The 23,315-nt window shown below is 34.4% G+C and overlaps 3 protein-coding genes and 1 long non-coding RNA gene across 4 annotated transcripts; 1 reads left to right on the top strand and 3 right to left on the bottom strand.

The window, feature by feature from the left end:
* Positions 1-5,702: 5,702 nt before the first annotated feature.
* On the bottom strand, positions 5,703-7,230 carry LOC124437615. The gene is made up of 4 exons (XM_046987588.1): positions 7,219-7,230; positions 6,665-6,846; positions 6,227-6,379; positions 5,703-5,936 (listed from the first exon to the last, which is right to left on the bottom strand). Exons 2-4 carry the CDS (start codon positions 6,821-6,823, stop codon positions 5,820-5,822), a joined length of 429 nt encoding a protein of 142 aa, XP_046843544.1. The 5' UTR covers positions 6,824-6,846; positions 7,219-7,230; the 3' UTR covers positions 5,703-5,819.
* A 1,150-nt stretch (positions 7,231-8,380) lies between these two features.
* On the bottom strand, positions 8,381-8,831 carry LOC124437621. The gene is made up of 2 exons (XR_006945780.1): positions 8,731-8,831; positions 8,381-8,614 (listed from the first exon to the last, which is right to left on the bottom strand). It is a non-coding gene; the product is annotated as an uncharacterized LOC124437621 (long non-coding RNA).
* Positions 8,832-11,734: 2,903 nt separating this feature from the next.
* On the bottom strand, positions 11,735-16,416 carry LOC124437606. The gene is made up of 8 exons (XM_046987575.1): positions 16,080-16,416; positions 15,479-15,658; positions 15,189-15,302; positions 13,672-14,811; positions 13,401-13,479; positions 12,846-13,028; positions 12,415-12,567; positions 11,735-12,124 (listed from the first exon to the last, which is right to left on the bottom strand). The coding sequence occupies exons 4-8, from the start codon at positions 13,677-13,679 to the stop codon at positions 12,008-12,010; spliced, it is 540 nt and encodes a 179-aa protein (XP_046843531.1). The 5' UTR covers positions 13,680-14,811; positions 15,189-15,302; positions 15,479-15,658; positions 16,080-16,416; the 3' UTR covers positions 11,735-12,007.
* Positions 16,417-17,010: 594 nt separating this feature from the next.
* LOC124437139 (anillin-like) lies at positions 17,011-23,301 on the top strand. Its single transcript, XM_046987150.1, has 20 exons — positions 17,011-17,201; positions 17,620-18,048; positions 18,140-18,222; positions 18,382-18,716; positions 18,913-18,957; positions 18,999-19,477; positions 19,595-19,780; positions 19,856-19,997; positions 20,187-20,318; positions 20,393-20,443; positions 20,780-20,903; positions 20,970-21,018; positions 21,126-21,188; positions 21,368-21,412; positions 21,516-21,543; positions 21,643-21,758; positions 21,889-21,975; positions 22,638-22,745; positions 22,839-23,011; positions 23,082-23,301. The coding sequence occupies exons 1-20, from the start codon at positions 17,184-17,186 to the stop codon at positions 23,206-23,208; spliced, it is 2,820 nt and encodes a 939-aa protein (XP_046843106.1). The 5' UTR covers positions 17,011-17,183; the 3' UTR covers positions 23,209-23,301.
* The last annotated feature ends 14 nt before the right edge of the window (positions 23,302-23,315 follow it).

Genomic DNA, 23,315 nt, shown 5'->3' with positions numbered 1-23,315 from the left:
CGAGACTGCAAATGATTTTCATTTACATGTTGAAGACCCTCTATTAATGAATAATGATCGTATTTCTTACACATGTCACATCATGCTACTGCTCGAAGTCGAAGAAGAGGATTAAATGACTTCAAAAGTTGAACACATAATAGAAAGTGTAAAGCAATGTTGCAGAAGAAAGTACAAATGCTGGAGGAGGAGGATAAAAGGTTGATTGTACTAAATCAACTAAGTACAATCTTATTAGGACTGACTGAAGCTGATATGGATGTGTACAGTGATGAATTTTTTAGTAACCAAGTATTTGCATTTTCAACATTTCTCCGATGTAGATTTTAAATACATAAGAGGTTTGTAACCTCTTTGTTTTTGAAGTAGGCAAAAGATCTTCTAAATTAGCTTAGCAAAGAAGAAAAATCTTTTGTAAAAGTTTGAACTTTTGCATAATAGGGAAGTTTAAAGATAAAGTCATTTGTAAATATTGCAAACAGAGCAGGAATACAATGTGAAATGTTTGATATTCAAACCGAAATACGCAAAAGCATTTCGCCCAATTGTCTTTTGGTAGCTAATAATACTTGCAACTATGAAAGTTGTTAACAACGCGAAATTGGTTTAAACATCACGAATAAGTCATTGGTGATAACGATAAAAAGAATAATATAATTCAACAAATTGATGTAACTACAGACAATACGCCACCTATAGTATTATTTATAATCTCTATGTTTAAACCAAAGCACAACTCTTTGCTTCCCAAAAATTTTTTGTCATGTTTTTTTTCAAAGAACTTTTCCAAATTGCATAAACACAATCAAAGTAAGGCTAAAAATCATATATGATTCAGTTTCTGTGCAATGCGGGTTTCCCTTACGTCTTCTCTCTTCTATAAGTAATGAGTTATTTAATAAATGTTACAAAATTCTTATGTCAATGCTTTAGACAATGAAATCAACGGGTGCACTTTTAAGTATGAGGCGTTGTAGCTAGATGCCACAAAATATCACGACATCAGTTTCTCAATTCAAGAAATATTAAATTTAAAGAAAGCTGTAAATGAATGCAACTCTTAATGTGTGCAAGGTTTTCTGTTCCAAGTAGATCAAAACAGCTATGAAAAGAGGACTAGTTTTAACTTAAAGATTTAATCACCAAATGAAGCGCAATAAAATACCAAGTAAATATATAATTACTCAAAAACAAGACTTATTTTTTCTCTTGTTTTTTAGTTACTCAAAAATTGAGTTCTATTTCTTTAATTTAATTATGCCATAATAAAAACGAATGTGTATGTCAAACTTAGATTTTTAAGCCTTTTATCTCTCAGACTTTATTATTGCTTTAAGTAACGCGATAAGATCATGATAAAATTATTAAATACAAAGCGGCTCACTTTTCTGAATTATTGCAAGCAAAACTAAAACATAACGATAAAATCAAGATAAATAAAACATAAACAAATGCAAGATAATTAAAACGTTTAATCAAAGCATTAAAATATGATCTTTCTGAGTATATGACACATATGTTTAGAATTTATGGTAATGAAGCGTATCCACTGTGGTAGTAATGATTACAAAATAAAAGTTGGGTGAACGCAATACTGAATTTATGCGAAATCTTATACTCTAATCATCAAACTCCTAGAGTTATGAGGATTATGCTAGGTGTTATTGGATTATGCATACTGATTAAAGCTGAGTGAATTCGATGTATGTATTTATGATATAATAAATATCAGACTATTTATTTGTTGTTACATATTTATAACATATAAGTAAACACGAAGACTATTAAAGATCATAAAATATCAAGTAAAAGACTAAAGTTTTGTCAAACTCGAAATCATATAGTTAATTGACTGCAGACTTGCTTAATGCGTGTCGTATTACAATCAAATTCCTTAACTATTTGACACACCTGTAATTTTCTGGAAAAGCTCCTCTAATTAGTTGCGACGACACAAATAATTGCCACAATACAAAATACCTATCTACAAAAATTGTGACAGGTTTAATTAAAGGAGTTTAGAATAAGTGTTGGTGTTAATCTTCTTTTATGGGTTTGATTAGATATACCATTATTTAAATACACGTCAATTTTTTATGCATGTGTAGATGCATGTGTTGTATATTGTTTCTAATAAATGCGCTCATGCATGATTTTCTTGTATTCTGCTTTTATCCTATCAAATTTCTTTTTCGCAAAAATGCAAGCTGTTACTGAAACGCAAACCGAACTATATGATGTTAGAAAGTCACTAGATTTCTCGTTGTGTGAATAATTAGAACTTTCTATCTTCTTCCTCAGATGAATTCCGTGGAGAAACTTCGATCAATTTTACATGTTCCTGTTGTTTCCTACTTACATCAATTTTCAGTCATGTCGTCTTTCAGTGTAATCATGACGTAAATATGATTCTTTCTACAATTCCAATCTTTGGGTAAGCCACCCCTTACGAAAATTTCACATTTGATTTCCTATATGAAATTGGAATTCACGAATATCGAAAATACTTTTTTCGATAAAAGAAGACATGTCTATATTGATACTGTATAAATACGTAATAATTTTGTTGCGTTTTATCTCAGAAATCAAAAAAGTGCAGAGACATGAGCAGTTCGCACTACAAAGACAATTCTCTTAATCAACAGCAAGGACGAAAATTCTTATTTTTATTCAAATGCATGCTTAATGATGTAACAGTTACTTTACATGAAAATGTTACAATAACCTAAATGACACAAAAATATTAATTTTTGTTTGTTGGTTGAGGACTAAATGCGATAAATTTGCTTCCATGTTAACTCTGTTCCGTAGAAGTTTTGAAAGTGAATATAGCATCCACTCCATACAATATGGCGGCAATAAAACCAGAGACCTATGAAAGATAATAGAAGTATTTAAACTCTTCTTCTCATCAAGAATCACCATACGAACGAAACTAAAATTGCAAAGTTTGCTTTCACAAAATGTAAGATCAACTGTTCAACTTACCATTCCACCAATCAATTGACCACAGGTGTAATCATATTTCCTGCCTGCGTCATCCCAAACTTCACATTCAGACTCGCCTCCTTTATCCTTGTTGTACGAAGAGAAGATAACGGTAATTAGGCAGGTGTTGACCAATAACTGTATCGTCCATACACCTTGCACTGCTGCCATCTGTAAAAATGGAATGGCATTTTCACCATTAATCAGTAAGAAAAAGGTACTCCATATGAAAGGGTTGAAAATAAACCTCGGTAGACTTAAATACTTCATTATACTTATACATGCAGCAAAAATTTGACAGAACTGATTTACAGATGTAAACTTTGTAGCAAACACTCTTCCTGTAGTCTTAAACATAATGAACTTACAGCTACAGCATTGTGCTTTTATTGATTAATCCATTAAAGTTGAGAACCAATCCAACGATTGAAATAATAACTCCAACGCAGGTCGTATAAAGAAAAAATTCCTGTCTACCAAGAACGCCTTGTTTATATGCTTCTGAATTAAAATCGTCATAATAATCAACGACTTCTTTTGTGAAGTAACCAACACATCCCAAACCAGCGACAAGTGCAACCTGAAATATGTAAAAAGAAGGATTTATGTAAGTTTTCTTAAGGGAACTTCATCATTTATATTGTTATGTACGTGTAGTATTTCAGTGGGCGATAGTGATATACAAAATTAATTTATAGATAATACTTACAATTTGACAAATTTTGAAAATGACTGATGGTGAAGTGAAGCTCATTGTTTGATCTGAAAGTGCAAAACGTACTAAACGTTATTCCAGTGATCAGTGAAATTCAAATTACTTTCAAAAGAATTCAGTAGGACACAACAGAATATATGAATATGCACCCTCCCTAATTAACGTTCTAGTTACGCCACTGGCAGTGATCATTTGAAAACTATATTTAATTACGAAGTGGATGTCCACCGTTGACACTCATCTCTTAAATATATATAGTAAATGTTTTGTATTAAAATCAAATCCCTAAAACACTGAAAACGAAGGCTACCATGCATTATTCGAAAACCGCTTCATAGCAATTTAAAGTACCTGGTTTTATCGAGGCTCTTGCTTTTAGTTGTTGAGTGTTGTCTTTGTGTGTCTCAACGGTAACTTATCTATTTGCGAATAAAGGTTGGTTTCAACCAGCTTTTATATGGTATGGTAATAAGTATATGTCACCGAGTTGTCAACTGTCAAACGGAAATCCTTGTCATAGTGAATATCACACCCCACAGCTACATAAAAAAGTGAGGAGGTTGACGTTGTTTGTTGTCAAACAGACGACTTGATACATTTGATAAACAAGAAAACTACGACCTAATAACGTCACCAGTAAAACATGAACATGCACATTTGCACGCAGCATATACTGATTAATGCTGAGTGAACTTGATCTATGTATTTATGATATAATAAATATCTGACTATTTATTTGTAACATAAAGTAAACACGAAGACTATTAAACATCATAAAATATCAAGTAAAAGACTAAAATTTTGTCAAACTCGAAATCATATAGTTAGTTGACTGCACACTTGCTTAATGCGTGTCGTATTACAATCAAATACCTTAACTATTTGACACACCTGTAATTTTCTGGAAAAGCTCCTCTAATTAGTTGCAGCGACATAAGCAATTGCCACAATACAAAATACCTATCTACAAAAGTTCTGACAGGTTTAAAGGGGTTTAAAATTAGTGTTGGTGTTAATCGTCTTCTTTGGGTTTGATTAGATATACCATTATTTAAATACACGTCAATTTTTTTATGCATGTGTAGATGCATGTGTTGTATATTGTTTCTAATAAATGTGCTCATGCATGATTTTCTTGTATTCCGCTTTTATCCTATCAAATTTCTTTTTTGGCAAAATGCAAGCTGTTACTGAAACGCAAAACGAGCTAAATGATGTTAGAAAGTCACTAGATTTCTCGTTGTGTGAATAATTAGAACTTTCTATCTTCTTCCTCAGATGAATTCCGTGGAGGAACTTCGATCAATTTTTTCATGTTCCTGTTGTTTCCTACTTACGTCAGTTTTCAGTCACGCTGTCTTTCAGTGTAATCATGACGTAAATATGATTCTTTTAACAATTCCAACGACATTGTTGCTTATTCATTCTTTACAAGCGTTAAAAGTAAAGGTGTAAACGTCAACAAGCAATAACAGATTTTAGCTTCAGATAACTGAAATTAAACCTTTTAAATAGTAAAATGGGACGAAAGCATGCAATTTCTCTTATCGAATGTATCAATTATGTAAGATTTTTTCCCCACAGTTTCAATTTTCTCTATCAATTATTCATCTTGTGAAAATCATAAAAAGATAAACCTTTTCCCCATAGCTATCCTTTTTATTTGTATTGAATGTTTAGTTTTTCCTTATGAAGTTGTTAACATTGAATTTCGTCTTTTATCTTAAGTCATCGATTAATCTAGTTGAACTTTTGAAAAGGTTAATGATTTTTTGTTTGTTCTAATGAATATTGCAAAGCTTTATCACTATATTATACCGTGTTATTGAACGTTTATTTTTATTTAATGCAGGGAAAAGGCGCAAATGCAATCATGCATTCGGAATCGAAAAAATGGCTATCATGTAAGCAAGCTTCCACAGCTAAAAGATAGGATCCAAATTAAAAGTCGCAAAAATAGCAACTCGAGACACAAAACGCCCACGATTCTTCATATTAAATACACTTGACAAGCTATGATGTAATACAAATGGTAGATAAGATGGTGCTTCCATAACTCAATTATTTTAATCCATTTCAATCTTACACCAAAAAGATAACCACTCTTTTCCATTCTTCATAGCTCCATCTCGGCCGTTTCAAGTTCATTGCCAGAATCAGTCGCAACGACACTCAGCCAAAAGTGAAATGATGAATCCACAATATACAGGATAAATGCAGTAAAGGCAAATACCTAACAACAAAATTATTCGATTTGTTTGACTTTCATCTTTCCACATTTGAAATACACAAACCGCAATTGACATTTAAAAGTTTTTAGAATCAAAATATCGGATTACCGCATAGTGCATACAGTTCATGGATCGATTTACTCTTTAGAATTTACTTTTCATGGAAATTCTATGGTAATTTAAGCGACCTTAACATGTTGATATTTCTGCAGAGCGCGCACTCTATTTCGATATGTATCATAAAACTGTGATCATCAAGTCCACTCTCTCTTACATTTGTAGCATGACTTACCACGGCGACAACAAGATTATTGCATTCAATATCTTTATGAACAGACTTCCAAGAATCGCAAAGACCCGAAGCTTTATATGATTTCGTATTATCGGCCAAAATACCAGCAGAGATCAACAGCATTACGGTGAAAATGACATAGATTATTGCCATCTGAAATGCATTTATAATGAAGAATTGTTTATAATATCATTCAAAGCTGATCTCAACAACACAACTACATTGATTATGAGCTGGTTGATTAGTCACGGCAAGTTGATTGGCCATTGTAATTTTTACTCATCTATTTTTTTTTAAAAAAACGCTGGATCACTTTTCATATGGATGGAAGACTTATCTACATGTTATTATGTAATAAACATGTCTGAAAAATGTTAAGTTTATATTCAATATACTTAACGTTTGGTCTCTTGGACAAGAATATACTGTTTCTCATACCGCTAAAACCCAATTTACTTGGTGAAGAATCTTGTGTCCGCCAACAGTGAAGAAAAGAAACGAGACTATGGTGAAAATCCACGTGCACGCCACGCAAAATACGAAAAATTCCACGTGCCTCGAGTGTTGTTCAAAGTGCTCATAAAAGCTGCGATACATGACAGAGATATCAAGAGCGCCACCTTTTTTGATTTTAAAATAATAGAGAAATGTATTAGTAAGGAACAAATGATAGATAATGGGGCATATGACTGAATTACTGCCGTCACTGGGAGTGAAAAACAACTTCGTGACCCCTATTTACCTTGTAATTATCCTTATTTATCTCATCATGATCCCTATTTGTTTTGCCAAAATTTCCCTATATATATTGTGATGATCCTCATTTACTTTGTTTTGCGTTGTGATGATCCCTATTTATCTCTTCATGTTCCTTGTTTATTTTTTGATAACCCCCGTTTATATCGCCACTATCCCCGCTTATCTTGTTATGATCACAGCGATGTTTTCTACTCTATGATGCAGACGTTTATACAAGCCTTCAAATAACTTACAAATTCGAATATTTTTAAACTTCCTGGAGGGGAAACGATGAACTGAAAGCCTTGACCAATTTGCGTTTTATCAGATTTTCTAAAAAAGAAAAAGTAATTATGCATTCATCAAGAGCACAGTGGATGTCTACTCTTTTTATTGACTAAAGCTACGGGCTTTTTTTCATGAGTTTTTATAAATGAAGTGTGATACATATTGCACGTGATCTAAGGTCAGTGTTGCCAGATGAAATTTTAAAATATTCATGCTCGCTTGCGTCAAAAGTTCACAAAAGTGGCAAAAAGTTCATATTACATCTAATCTTTAAGATCGGAAGTTAACGGATTAACTCGGAAATTTTCGGAAACTCTCGGAAGTATCCTGAAAACATCGGATTATCTTAAAATCGTCATTGTTTTGAAAGAACTGTAGAGCTATGAAGATTTTCTTTTCATTGAACTATGATTTATCTATGCATTCTTTATGAAAATGATGAAAATACAAAAAGGCATAATATTTAGAAAAGTTCACAAAAAGTTCACAAACTTTTAATGCTCATGAAATGTTCATGAAGAGAGCAAAAAGTTAACAAATCCATGAACTTTGTTCACAATCTGGCAACACTGTCCAAGGTATTTGAGCGATCCCAACCAATCAGATCCCAACAACAAACACTGCGATAATCTGATCTGTATAAAATTTCTCTGATCTTAGAAGAAAAGTTAACCACAATAAGAATAACAAATTTACTGTCTGAATATACCAGCTTGCAAGATTTGCTTGTAAAAAATGTTTTGCTAGTGCCGAGTCGTTCTATTTTAGGACTGTGACCTGCAGATAGACTACAGAAATTAATGAAAGTACTTTAACACTTTAACAGCAGCAGTTTTAGTAAGAATTGCTGTGTTTGAAATATTTAAATTTTAAGTTTGATAATAAGACCGGCAAGGTTTAATTTTGACGTGCAGCCCGTAGAAAAGTTAGAATAAGAAGCTCCTCCTCCCTCGCCTACGTTTTATGTTTGAAAAAATTGAAACGCATATATGTCGAAATACTTTTTCGATAAAAGAAGAAATCTATATTGATGCTGTATAAATAAGTAATAATTTTGTTGTGTTTTATCTCAGAAATCAAAAAGTACGGAGACATGAGCAGTTTGCACTACAAAGACAATTCTCTTAATCAACAGCAAGGACGAAAATTCTTATTTTTATTCAATTGCATGCTTAATGATGTAACAGTTACTTTACATGAAAATGTTATAATAACCTAAATGACACAAAAATATTAATTTTTGTTTGTTGGTTGAGGACTAAATGCGATAAATTTGCTTCCATGTTAACTCTGTTCCGTAGAAGTTTTGAAAGTGAAAATAGCATCCACTCCATACAATATGGCGGCAATAAAACCAGAGACCTATGAAAGATAATAGAAGTATTTAAACTCTTCTTCTCATCAAGAATCACTATATGAACGAAACGACAGTTGCAAAGTTTGCCTTTACAAAATGTAAAATCAACTGTTCAACTTACGATTCCACCAATCAATTGACCACAGGTGTAATCATATTTCCTGTCTGCGGCGTCATCCCAAACTTCACATACAGACTTGCCTCCTATCTTCGTCCTTGTTGAACGAAGAGAAACGGTAATTAGGCTTGTGGTGACCAATAACTGTATCGTCCATACACCTTGCACTGCTGCCATCTGTAAAAATGGAATGGCATTATTCACCATTAAACAGTAAGAAAAGGCACTCTTTTGAAACGGTTAAGAATAAACCTGGCAGACAGACTTAAATACTAGATTATACTTATATATGCAGCAAAAATTTGACAGAACTGATTTACAAATGTAAACTTTGTAGCAAACACTCTTCTTGTAGTCTTAAACATAATGAACTTACAGCTACAGCATTGTGCTTTTATTGATTAATCCACTAAAGTTGAGAACCAATCCAACGATTGAAATAATAACTCCAACGCCGGTCGTATAAAGAAAAATTCCTCTCGACCAAAACGCCTTGTTTATATGCTTCTGAATTAGAATCGTCAATATGATCAACGTATTCTTTTGTGAAGTGACCAACACATCCCAAACCAGCGACAAGTGCAACCTGAAATATGTAAAAGAAGGATTTATGTAAGTTTTCTTAAGAGAACTTAATCATTTATATTGTTATGTACGTGCAGTATTTCAGTGGGCGATAGCGATATACAAAATTACAAATATTAATTCATATATAATACTTACAATTTGACAAATTTTGAGAATGACTGATGGTAAAGTGAAGCTCATTGTTTGATCTGAAAGTGCAAAACGTACTAAACGTTATTCCAGTGATGAGAGGCGTTACTAGAACGTTAATTGGGAGTGTATATCCTATATTCAGTTGTGCCCTACCGTTTTCTTTTGAAATTCAAATTACTTTGAAAAGAAATCAGCAGGACACAACAGAATATATGAATATGCACCTCTAAAATTAACGTTCTAGTTACGCCACTGGCAGTGATCATTTGAAAACTATATTTAATTACGAATTGGATGTCCACCGTTGACCCTTATCTCTTAAATATATATAGTAAATGGTTTGTATTAAAATCATAATCCCTATAACACTGAAAACGAAGGCTATCATGCATTATTAATAAAACTGCTTCATAACAAGTTAAAGTCCTGTTTTTATCGAGGCTCTTGCTTTTAGTTGTTGAGTGTTGTCTTTATGTGTCTCAAAGGTAACTTATCTATTTACGAATAAAGGTTGGTTTCAACCAGCTTTTTATATGGTATGGTAATAAGTATATGTCACCGAGTTGTCATAGAATAGAGAATATATAGAAGGGCAACTCGCAGGTGAAACGCGTGGCATATTTTCTGTGCGCATGCGTTAGGTCCGCCATTACTCTGGCCAGTAACTTGACGCTGGTGTACTATAAAATAATATTGGAAAAGTGCGATTTTGGGATAATAATCGCCTAAAACGCAAACTGTTTTGGAAGATCATGGAATTTTGTGAAACGCTTACATCAAAGGTTACCGACGCGAGTTGCCCTTCAATCTCTATTCTATGAAGTTGTCAACTGTCAAACGGAAATCCTCGTCATGGTGAATATCACACCCCACTGCTACATAAAAAAATGAGGAGGTTGACGTTGTTTGTTGTCAAACAGACGACTTGATACATTTGATAAACAAGCAAACTACGACAAAATAACGTCACCAGTAAAACATGAGCATGCACATTTGCACGCAGCATATACTGATTAATGCTGAAAGAACCCGGATGTATGTATTTATGATATAATAAATATCTGACTATTTATTTATAACATATGAGTAAACACGAAAACTATTAAAGATTATAAAATATCAAGTTAAAGACTAAAATTTTGTCAAACTCGAAATCATGTAGTTAGTTGACTGCAGACTTGCTTAATGCTTGTCGTATTACAATCAAATACCTTAACTATTTGACACACCTGTAATTTTCTGGAAAAGCTCTTTAGTTAGTTGCGGCGACATAAATAATTGCCATAATACAAAATATCTATCTACAAAAATTCTGACAGGTTTAAAGGAGTTTAAAATTAGTGTTGGTGTTAATCTTCTTCTTTGGGTTTGATTAGATATACCATTATTTAAATACACGTCAATTTTTTTATGCATGTGTAGATGCATGCGTTGTATATTGTTTCTAATAAATGCGCTCATGCATGATTTTCTTGTATTCCGCTTTTATCCTATCAAATTTCTTTTTTGGAAAAATGCAAGCTGTTACTGAAACGCAAACCGAGCTGTATGATGTAAGAAAGTCACTAGATTTCTCGTTGTGTGAATTATTAGAACTTTCTATCTTCTTCCTCAGATGAATTCCGTGGAGGAACTTCGATCAATTTTACATGTTCCTGTTGTTTCCTACTTACGTCAGTTTTCAGTCATGTCGTCTTTCAGTGTAATCATGACGTAAATATGATTCTTTTAACAATTCCAACGACATTGTTGCTTATTCATTCTTTACAAGCGTTAAAAGTAAAGGTGCAAACGTCAACAAGCAATAACAGATTTTAGCTTCAGTTACTGAAATTAAACCTTTTAAACAGTAAAATTGGACGAAAGCATGCAATTTCTTTTATCCAATGTATCAATTATGTAAGATTTTCCCCCCACAGTTTCAATTTTCTCTATCAATTATTCATCTTGTGAAAATCATAAAAGGATAAACCTTTTGCCCCATAGCTATTCTTTCTATTTGTATTGAATGTTTAGTTTTTCCTTATGAAGTTGTTAACATGTTATTGAATTTCGTCTTTCATCTTAAGTCATCGATTAATCTAGTTGAACTTTTGAAAAGGTTAATGAGTTTTTGTTTGTTCTAATGAATATTGCAAAGCTTTATCAATATATTGCACCGTGTTATTGAACGTTTATTTTTGTTAAATGCAGGGAAAAGGCGCAAATGCAATGATGCATTCGGAATTAAAAAAATGGCTATCATGTAAGTAAGCTTGCACAGCTAAAAGATTAAAGACCCAAATTGAAAGTCGCAAAAATAGCAACTCGAGACACAAAACGCCCACGATTCTTCATATTAAATACTGCCAGCAAAGTCGTAAAGACTCTTAACTTTTTCACAAACCATTTTTCTGGCTTTCATATGCGCATTTGATACATTTAGCATACATTCTGATTCTCTATACACTTGACAAGCTATGATGTAATACAAATGGTAGATAAGATGGTGCTTCCATAACTCAATTCTTTTAATCCATTTCAATCTAACACCAAGAAGATAACCACTCTTTTCCATTCTTCATAGCTCCATCTCGGCCGTTTCAAGTTCACTGCCAGAATCAGTCGCAACGACACTCAGCCAAAAGTGAAATGATGAATCCACAATATACAGGATAAATGCAGTAAAGGCAAATACCTAATAATAAAATTATTCGATTTTTTTGACTTTCATCTTTCCACATTTGAAATACACAAACCTTAATTGACATTCAAATGTTTTTAGAATTAAAATATCGGATTACTGCATAGTGCATACAGTTCATGGGTCGATTTACTCTTTAGAATTTACTTTTCATAGAAATTCTATGGTAATTTAAGCGACCTTAACATGTTGATATTTCTGCAGAGCGCGCACTCTATTTCGATATGTATCATAAAACTGTGATCATCAAGTCCACTCTCTCTTACATTTGTAGCATGACTTACCACGGCGACAACAAGATTATTGCATTCAATATCTTTATGAACAGACTTCCAAGAATCGCAAAGACCCGAAGCTTTATATGATCTCGTATTATCGGCCAAAATACCAGCAGAGATCAACAGCATTACGGTGAAAATGACATAGATTATTGCCATCTGAAATGCATTTATAATGAAGAATTATTTATAATATCATTCAAAGCTGATCTCAACAACACAACTACATTGATTATGAGCTGGTTGATTAGGCACGGTAAGTTGATTGGCCATTGTAATTTTTACTCATCTAATTTTTTTTAAAAAAACGCTAGATCACTTTTCATATGGATGGAAGACTTATCTACATGTTATTATGTAATAATCTTGTCTCAAAAACGTTAAATATATATTCAATATATTTGGTCTCTTGAACAAGTATATACTGTTTCTCATACCGCTAAAACCCAATTTACTTGGTGAAGAATCTTGTGTCCGCCAACAGTGAAAAAGAGAAACGAGACTATGGTGAAAATCCACGTGCACGCCACGCAAAATATGAAAAAATTCCACGTGCCTCGAGTGTTGTTCAAAGTGCTCATAAAAGCTGCGATACATGACAGAGATATCAAGAGCGCCACCTTTTTTGATTTTAAAATGATAGAGAAATGTATTAGTAAGGAACAAATGATGGATAATGGGGCATATGACTGCATTACTGACGTCACTGGGAGTAAAAGAAAGCTGCGTGACCCCTATTTACCTTGTAATTATCCTTATTTATCTCATCATGATCCCTATTTGTTTTGTCAAAATCTCCCTATATATATTGTGATGATCCTCATTTACTTTGTTTTCAGTTGTGATGATCCCTATTTATCTCTTCATGTTCCTTGTTTATGTTTTGATAACCCCCGTTTATATCGCCACGATCCCCACTTATCTTGTTATGATCACAGCGATGTTTTCTACGCAATGATGCAGACCTTTGTACAAGCCTTTAAATAACTTACAAATTCGAATATTTTTAAAATTCCTGGAGGGGAAACGATGAACTGAAAGCCTTGACCAATTTGTGTTTTATCAGATTTTCTAAAAAGGAAAAAGTAATTATGCATTCATCAAGAGCACATTGGACACGACAACAGGGAACAGTGCTAATAAACTGAAATGAAAAGCGCAGTTCTGTCGACATTTACATAGCTAAATACAACCGTTTACGATGGATTTTCAGGAATGCGTCAAAAATGCTTGATGAATTCCTTACGTTATCATCGTCCTTACCTCTTCATTATTTCAAGTTATTCATTACTTCACTGACGATTATTTGTGTTTATTTTTCTGGGAACTGTTCGCCTTCGGATGTCGAAAAATCTCTCGATAATCAATTCAATAAATTAATGAAAGATGCACTCTCTCTCTCTCTCTGTTTGGTAATACGATCTTGTAGGTCCGTTGTTAATTCGAATATACCATGATGTGTTCATCTTCACATTTTTTGAATCAGCTGAGCTGGCTAAATTTGGAGTATACCCGCCCTCAAGATGACAGAAGAGATGACAGAGGTCAATCTTTAATGTGTGAAAATGTTAATGGATCTGAAATTGCCGTTTAATATCTAATATGTAAGGATGCGAAGAGGCAACTGTATAAACACGATTGATAAGAATTCGTGAATTTCGCATCTTCTGACTGCTCAAATGATGTTTATTGACATTATTCTAAGGAATTTGCCTCAATATAAGAATCAAACGATGTTTTTGTGATAGTTAAATGATAAGATCGCGACAAAGTCTCGTTTAGAAATGCAATGACGTAAAGCAATGCACGCATACAATACAAGGGCTTGCATCCAAGACAGATTATTTCCCTAACATTATTCAAACATACCAACAAGCACCGAACTGATAAGTGACGAAGTAGTCATAATCTTAATCAAAATCTTAATCTTAGTTTTAGATTTTCTGTCGATTTGATTTGCTTTCAAATGTTCTGTATTTGTAATCTTTGTTCTTGATGTGTTGCAAGGTTTGTTACCAAGCTCATATATCAAGGAAACTATAAGAAATTTAAGACCAAAGCTCTTTGTTATTGGACAATACATGATCTTTGGAAGCAACATTTGATTCAAAATTAGCAATGCTGTTGCAACTTGCACAGGAGAATCAAAAATTATGCTTGGTTATTTCATGTTATTGATAAACGCCTTAACAATCCAACGGTACAACGATAAAAATGATCTATTTTTCTAAAGTAGTTGTGATCTGTTTAAAGGAGTCATAAACTCGAAGTATCTGCGTGTTCATGTGTCTCCATTTTTTCAATGATGGCCACCTCTCCTTCATTTTTCTTGTGTTTGATGGCTTTGACCAAAAACATGAAGAATTCGCAAAGATAAACTAGACTTAACGGAAAAGTCATCACCTAAATATGAGAAAAAGGAGCGATAAAATTCAGACAAGGTTGAAGTGGGGGGAAAGTTGGTCTCCTCAAACTTCTGAAGGACTGCAAAGATAATATCCAGGTGAAAACTAGAAGTGGTGAGAACTAGTTGATTACTTAATTTACAACTAAATTATGCAAAATTTTAGAAGGAAAGCAGCATTAGGGGACTCCATCAAGCCCCCTTTTGACGTTCACTGAAATTCTCTATTTGTTTTACATTATCAAAAAGCTTGCCTTCAAATGTGCGGAATAAGGTTTTGGAGGTCCCACAAAAAAATCTTCTTAGGGGGCATGCTCTCGAAATCCACAAGAACAACCTGGCGAAACCGTGGATTTTGACGTCATAGAGCACTTACCATCGTAAAGAATGCCGGACCACAATATCTGTGGCAATCGCGAGTCACGTGAATTGATGTTAAAATGGAAGCAGCAAGCAACAATATGGAAATAAAAAGTGCTGAGATTGATAACTAAAAATAAAAATACTTCTTTGAAAAATTGCCCACGACATATAAAAATTGTCAGTGTTCTTTCATTTCACAAAACTTTAGTTAAGATATCAAGAGGAAAGGAATCAATGGTAATGATACTCCAGGAAGTCCTGAGGCTTTCGAATTGATTATAATAAGTAGATTTATCAACTCACCATAGCATTCCAGTTATAACTGGGATGAGCTCTGTGCAGCTTTTTCAGAAATATGACTGGCACCACGACGGCGCCATAGGAGAAGGCTAGCGTAAAGGTAAAGAAAACAAAACAACCTCCCAACCATCTTTTGATCGTTAGGTAGAAAATAACTGTAACTGACGCAGGAAGTATAGCAAGCTGGTGAGAAAAATCGAGGAAATGTAGTTGTTAGAATTTTTGATAAATATCTAGATCACCAAGTAATGTGTACTTATGACGATTTACAATGAACCATTTGAATTTGTTATTTGCTATTGATTCTTTCCTGTCGCTTTTCATTTTTTAACTTTCGAACAATCGAACTAAATTGATCTAGATTGCAGCCTTTCTGAATCATCGGAGGTTATCGTCAACACTGGCTTGCAATAAATATCGACATTTTTATCATTAACTTTTGGTTTTTTGCTAGCGTTTTTGTCTGGTTTTCCCAACATTCAATTAGAATTGGATTCTCATATTAGAATTCACATTTGATGCACACCTAACAGCTACAATATGAATGTTTACAAATGTCTAATAGTTTATAAAAAGAAGAAGAAGAAGAGAATAAGTAGCCTACCGATTCAACGATGCAGAGGAGAAGTATCTGTCGCGTCTCTGGATTTTTCGGCAATTTGGCCATCTTTATTTAGCTGTTGCTTTCAAGAGAAGCATAGAAAAAGAAAGCGACGCTGCTCTTTAACACCTTTTCAATCTTTATTATGCATAAATAACAATAACAGATGTTCCAAACGATCTTTCAAAAGATCTGTCCCTATACTTAACATCGACATGTGTTTCGTTTGAGAAAATGTTAAATTTTTATTGACGTCATTAGTATTTAACATCCTTGCTGAACATGATGGGAAAAATAAAAACCTAATGTTTGTTTCAAAACTGTGTGGAGAACTTCTTCCAAACACATATTTCAGCCGATTTAATGAAAGACAGAAAGCGTGGGTGAATGAGAGACAAACAATTCATGTGTTGATTGATAGCTGACTATGCAATATTACTGGCAGATGGAGCTAGACGTAAATGAGATTTTTCCAAGTAACGTCTATACATACATGCAAATCATTCAAATTTAAAGATTGTTAAAGACAATGGAAAAAGATCAGAAAAGAAACAGAAATATCATTGACTTGACAGGACATTCTGGGACATTCTGTGTACATAATTATCAATAGTTAAGTTAAAGGTTCAGGTATGGACTTCTCCACAATTTCGCGTTTTCATGTACCTGAACATAAAGGAAGGAATTCAAAAACAGCTCAGACAAGACAGCTGAAGACAGCCACCTTTCAGTGTATCCTGGGGTACATTGATATATCCCCATGTACTTGATGATCTAGGTTTTGTTTACTAAGTAAAACGTTTCTACAACCTACAAAAATCGATTGTCTTCCTTGAAATCCCTTGAAATGTCGATTGTCCTTGCCAAAAGCTCGAAAAGAATGAGTTAAGTAATATCATGGCAATAACGAACAAATTTACGTTAGCGTGGTTGTTGGTATCGACTTTTTGCCGCAAATTTTTGACAATATGATTCGGGTGTTTTTGTCATGTGACTCCTCCCGCCTTCCATTCAAAATTTCGAAATTCGAATATTTCGCGACCAACGAACTTGATCTTCAACATCGAAAATCGATCGATGTGTTTTGGTTTACGTTTTCTGGAATAAATGGATCCGTTCACCGAGGTAGTGTAGTGAAATCTCACTCTTAAGGTTTTGGGATGAGATCACTGCTATTTGACAGATAGCAAACTTGGCTTCCATGTTTTTTGTTTGTGTCTCATTTTCAATGTTGTTGTTTTTATTCGTGGTAATTCTTCATATTTGTGTTTCGCTTTCCGTAAGGTAGACGGACACTTTATGTAAGCTTTCGTTAAAGTCTGTGTGTGTGTATCATGTTTTTAAGTTGATCGCATAACGCCTGTTTTTGACAATGAAAGTTTGTTTGGCTCACGAAGCTTAAAGAATCACTGAGAGATCTTGCTCGTTTGTTCAAAGAGATCTTGCGTGTTTATCCTCCCAGGACTTCAAATTTTGAAAAAATATAAGTTCTTGGTATCCAGTGAGCTGCTGCTTGCTTATTTTTGATTATATTTCCCATCAGAAACTTTTAGCACGAACGCAAGCAAGAAAAGCTGCACTTGCAAAGAAACGCGAGGAAGTGGCAAGTCGCAGTCCCGTGGTTACCCCTCGCCGACCATTAGCAGAGAAGAACCCTAAAAATCCTGGTGAAGTTGTCGCCCCAACACAAGAGCAACCAACAGTGACGTCACCCTCAGTTGTTGTGAAAACTACTGAAACATTTGCACCCAAAACTGTTGTTTTTGAGAAGCTTGCCAAACAAGTTAGCCTACAGCAAAAAGAATGCTTCAATGAACTGGGAGAGGCAAAAAATACATTGAAACCCACACCAAAAAAACGAGAGGTGGTGAAAAGTGGAGAAGCAAGCTTAGATAGGTTGTGCTCTGATGAACCAAAGCTAAAGAAAGTTTTGATAGATGAAGTTGGCAAAGTGGAAAGTCCATCAGTTAAGGTTAGATAAACTATTTCAGTGAGTAATGTACCATAATATAAATTTACACTTTACTTAGAATATAAATCTGAAACAGATTTTCTTCCTTCAGGACCGAACAGCATTATACATGAAGCAGGTGTTAGAAGATTCAAATACATCAATCAAAGAAAAACTAGTTCTTCAACAGTCAAGGTATGTACAAACAAATCACCTACATAAATATTTTATATTGGTTTTAATATAAACTTACACTGTTATTTGTCCAATTTATTAATTCATTCATTTTTTCCTCAATCACTTCTAGAAGTCCTTCGACTCCCACAAAATGTTCTCTTCATTAAAGGAATCTAGATCTAGTTTAGCAGGTGGACGTTTCTTCAATGATCCCCGTGCTGTAGAGGTTGAAGCTTCCAAATCTGTGATAAAAGAAAACAAGACTCCTGTAAAGCCACCTCGTGCAGCAGTTGCGGGCAAGGTTGTTAAATCTCTCCTCTCTACAACCTCCGAGAGCAACATTTCTGGAGAAGCTACCGAGAAGCAACTCTGCTCCGATCAAAATGCTCCACCAGTTAAACCACCCAGGACTCAAAATATTGAGAGCAAAGATGTGATAAAATCAAAGACATCCAGCGTTGCAATCAATTTGAAACGTCAGGCACCGCTGCCACCAAATGATTTTGGCTCAGGTGATGTTTTAACTTGCACAAAAAATTGGTCAACTATAGTTGCTCAGATAGAAATTGAATGATTTATGTCTAAAATATGCCATTGAACTCAAAGCGAAATTTCCCTTCCACTTACTTTTCTTGTGGTTAAATGAACGAGTGAATTATTTGTTTTATGATGATTTTTCTAATGCTCTATATTATTTATATAACACAGTTAACAGTCCGAAAAAAGCGACTAAACTTCCAAATGAAAATGAGAGTAAGCAACCTGGTTCTTCATCGAAAGACGGCAATATTGACGCTTCAAATTGTGCTTTTCAAAATCTGAAACGAGTCAAGCCTGCGATGTACCTTCTATCTCAGTGCAACCATCGTCCCCACAACGTTGCAACCATGACAATGGTGATCCAGATGCAAACAAGGCAAAGAATGCTGATGACGTCGAGATGACACAATCCAATAAAGATACTGTGGCGCTAACTAACGATCAACTAATTGTAACATCTGACGGCACTGTGCAACAACAACACAACAGCGACTGTAACAACAACAGCAACGTTTCCACAACCGATAGAAGCACATCAAAGAAGAAGAGCGAGAAGGAGTTGTTGACACACATATCATCAAAGACAAATCTCGACCTGGACTCATCAATGAATCCTCACGAAATCACTTTCAATATTTCCATGACTGAATTTGATGAAGCTCTTCAAGAGGAAAAGAAGGTCATGTTTCAAACGACATATGATGAAAGCATCAAAAAAGCAGAACAACAACAGGTGATGATGAATTTGTTACCATGGAAAAATTGACTGCAGAGGGGGAGAGGTTAATTTCATCTGAACTATTCAGAGTGCTGATAGTAATGAGAGTGGTTTTAATTTTATATCATTTAGTTGGAAAACGTATCTCGTGACAACGAACCAGTAGCTGATAGTTTAGACACAGCGAATCCTGTCTTGTCCATATTCAAAGGAGTTAAGAAATCCTGCTATAACAGCGACCAATATGCTACAACTGTTACACCAAAGAAAGCTACTCTCGGTAAAACAGGAAATTCCTCTTCTCATGAAAAAGTACAGGTTAAGAATCTAAATCGTCAATTATAGCAGACAATAAGTAAAATGCAATCATCAACTCTCATTCTTCTTTTACAGATGTTGCTTGAAGAAGCGGCTTGCCAGCAAAACATCGTGCTTCAGGCAAGTCAAGCTATCAACACTTGTCTTGCTCTATATGATGGACAAAATACTGGAAGTTCTGAGGAAATAGAAGCTGAGAGGTTGCTGCGATTTTCTAGTGAGTTTGAAGAAATCGCTTTTGATTTTATTAAACTGACCCATAATACATCTTTTTGTAATGTTTTAATGATTCATCATTTCAAATTATGCCACTTCATACGTCGCATTCTTTTGAATTTTATTTTTCTTCCGTACCAATAAACTCTTTTCTTCATTTATAAGTCTGGCAAGAGCTTCTTTCCTTTAGCTGAGCGACGTACAGCCTGTTTGGAGGAAGTTCAAAAATTGAAAAGTATGGATAAAGACGATACAATCTCGATAAAAAGTGTTGATGTTACTACCACTACTAGAGTGTCCAATGCCACCCTCAAAATATCAAGTAATGTTTTAAAAACAGGCGTATTTCTTATCATAAGCTTTATTTAACATTTCTTACCTCGTAATATGTTTTAGAAATCAAAATTCCAGTTGATAAGAAAATTCTTCGCAGTGAAAATGTATCAGGTCGGTATCCTCTTTCACCAAAATTAGACTTTCAACAATTTTACTGTTGAGGCCAAAAACCATGACCAGCCGACAATTTAAAGAAATATAGTATAAAACAAATTCCGAAGAAGCAAAATAAGTCGAAAATTTACAGTTCACTTCTCGTCTTGTTTTGATGCATATTTTGCAATCTCAAGATGTCTTGCTTCTTCGGAATTTGTTTTATACTATAATTTTAATGTTGGTTTCCCGTTAATGTCTAGTCTTCCTTGTTTCGCCTTCCTTTCAGCATTTACTTGAGAGCGTGATCAATAACTTTAGATTCATATGAGATAAACATTTTCTTTTCTTCAGAGCAATATATGCATAGTTTTATTTGCATCGTGAAACACACTCCAAAACAGATGTTTTGCACAAAAGCAGTTTCTTCGAGCGAATTGAAGAATGGCCATATCGTCTTCGATGACAAATTTGAAATGTAAGATTTTCAATACACAAGTTCATTTGATTCAAAAGAACGTGACGATCGTTATTTAATGTTTAGTAAAAATGTGAAACCATCCTTCTCTTTGACCATCCATGTCTTCGTTCTGGTGAGTTATTTTCTATTGTATAACTGTTGCTTTAAACATCATAAATTTAAATCACATTTTCGTTAATGAATGTCGTCATATTTTCATTAATTCGCTTTTGTTTTCAGAAATCTCACTTGCACGCTTCGGCACTTCAAAATAAGAACAGGAAGAAAAGTGTCATGGGCAAGGTAACTTTGGCCTTTTCATCTTTGTGTTAGGACAAGTTTAGTAAGCTGAATACAATCTTCACACAATCACTACGTCAAATTACATGGTAATGTTTATCATGTACAGCAAGGTCACTCGTCTTTTCATTGCAAGTTTTCACAAACATTTTTCTACATTTGCACATTTTATAATTTTATAGTCAGTTTTGGATTCCCCGAAAATCAAGCAAATCATAGGCAACACGGTATTTATACGTAAAGTTAGAGCTTGCTGTAAAATATAAAGATTGGACTATCAGTTAATCATGTTTTAAACAGGTTTATCTCATCATTTTAATTTATTTTTAGAAAAAAGGAAACGATAACGCATTTCAAGGTGATTTGTTTATCGTTGCAGTTTTATGTATAAAATCTATCATGCCATTAGACAATTTTTTTGTATGTTTTCATTAAATATGTTGTATTTTTTTATAAGGAATGACGCCAGGTTCTTCTCCTGGGCCAGTATTTCGTACCAGCGGTTTTACTCTTGCGTCCACGACTGAAGTTAACTTAGAGAACATCAACTCTCCTAATCACACTATGCATTTGGTATGTTAATAACTAACAAATGTTTCCGAAACAGACAAATGCCCGTCAATTGTTTTTGGATATACGTCCATACACGTATATCCGTACGTAATCTATTTACGTAATTCTCATGTGGTATTTCATTTATTAGACTCAAGAAAAATCCATTTTGAATGGAGTCCTCAATATCAGTATAGAATGCAAACCAGAATATACAAACCAAGCGAGAGGATTTTTGGTAAATTTAATACCCCGAATGGACGCTTTTATACTGTATAAACATAATGTTCTTTTCGTCATCACTATCTTCTTCATCCTGTCTGTTCTGTCTTTGTTCTCCTTTGTTCATCATCTTCATTCTCCAGAATTACATGCTTGCATATACATGTTCATCCTGCATCCTTAGTCTTCAATACTCACGACACCACATTTATCATCCTTTAAATTTCATCCTTCAGTAACACCAACCCTTTTAGTCGCCTCTTACGACAGGCAGGGATACCACGGTGCTTAGGCTTGATGGCATCACTTCCTTTTAGTCGCCTCTTACGACAGGCAGGGATACCACGGTGCTTAGGCTTGATGACATCACTTCCTTTTAGTCGCCTCTTACGACAGGCAGGGATACCACGGTGCTATTCTAAACCCGGACACCGCACGGGAATAACATTGCGTTATACTTCATGTATGCAACCATTATGGCTGTTCCGACTTTTCCTATAGTCGTCATTTATATCATCATAGACGTTGTTGTAACTGCATGTTGACATTCCGTTGTGGTGTTGCAGAACCACAACCACTCTTGTTCAATGAGATCCCGTTTACACTGTATTATCCTTCATTACTTGCGAGGATGTATAAAAGCACAAAATCAAACCAATGTTTTATTCTTTTTCCTAGACTATATTTGAGGATGTTGGTGGATTAGGCGATTGGCTACGTTATTGGTGTGTACTTGATGGTTGTGTTTTGAACTATTGGAAATATCCCGACGATGATCTCATTAAGGTAACTGTAGTAGATTTATGGTCGACAAAGACTGCCCGAGTCTCAGTAAGGCACTACCGCGTTGTTTCATCACGACACTATCTTCTTTAACAGCCACCGCTTGGATTCATTGATCTTGGACTGTGCGTAAGCGAGTCTGTTACGATTGTTCCCAGGGATATATGCGCTCGACCTCATACGATGCAGATGATCTTGGAGAAACCGATGACGGCCACCGACCGAGAGTCGTTGATAGCAGTGAACGCTGACGGCAAAATGCTGATAAAGTAAGCATTTATTTAACTATTTTCTCATCACTGTATTGGTAATGGTCTTTAAATGAATCTTTTTCAACAGGTACATGCTAGCAGCTGATACCAAGGCCGACAAGATGACATGGCTAAATACTATCAATGATTCCCTTGAGGATCGGAGAGCTTGGCATTCAATGATGAATGTGAAGCAGCGAGCACAATCTGTTTAAAATCAATTCCCTAATGCATAAATGTTATAGTAACACTGAAAAACAATTTAAAAGGTGTAAAGATTAACTGCTATATAAATAAGGGAAGATAAATTATTTGGAATTTT

Source organism: Xenia sp. Carnegie-2017, unplaced genomic scaffold (assembly GCF_021976095.1).
Source record: "Xenia sp. Carnegie-2017 unplaced genomic scaffold, XeniaSp_v1 HiC_scaffold_16, whole genome shotgun sequence".
In the NCBI taxonomy this organism is placed as follows: domain Eukaryota; kingdom Metazoa; phylum Cnidaria; class Anthozoa; order Malacalcyonacea; family Xeniidae; genus Xenia; species Xenia sp. Carnegie-2017.
The sequence above is the reverse complement of the archived record's forward strand: the minus strand, read 5'-3'. Positions and strand labels throughout refer to the sequence as shown.

Excerpts from the sequence above, each read along its gene's own strand:
- LOC124437606 (XM_046987575.1), bottom strand. Across the intron at positions 13,029-13,400 it reads TTTTAAAAATATTCGAATTT|GTGGCGCTCTTGATATCTCT; the intron begins GTAAGTTATTTA and ends AAATCAAAAAAG. Across the intron at positions 12,125-12,414 it reads ATAATCTTGTTGTCGCCGTG|GTATTTGCCTTTACTGCATT; the intron begins GTAAGTCATGCT and ends TTTTATTATTAG.
- LOC124437139 (XM_046987150.1), top strand. Across the intron at positions 18,223-18,381 it reads CTAGTTCTTCAACAGTCAAG|ATCTAGTTTAGCAGGTGGAC; the intron begins GTATGTACAAAC and ends AAAGGAATCTAG. Across the intron at positions 21,189-21,367 it reads AGAAAAGTGTCATGGGCAAG|TCAGTTTTGGATTCCCCGAA; the intron begins GTAACTTTGGCC and ends ATAATTTTATAG.
- LOC124437615 (XM_046987588.1), bottom strand. The coding sequence starts at position 6,823 with ATGTATCGCAGCTTTTATGAGCACTTTGAACAACACTCGAGGCACGTG. Across the intron at positions 6,380-6,664 it reads AAGTAAATTGGGTTTTAGCG|ATGGCAATAATCTATGTCAT; the intron begins GTATGAGAAACA and ends AATGCATTTCAG. Across the intron at positions 5,937-6,226 it reads ATAATCTTGTTGTCGCCGTG|GTATTTGCCTTTACTGCATT; the intron begins GTAAGTCATGCT and ends TTTTGTTGTTAG.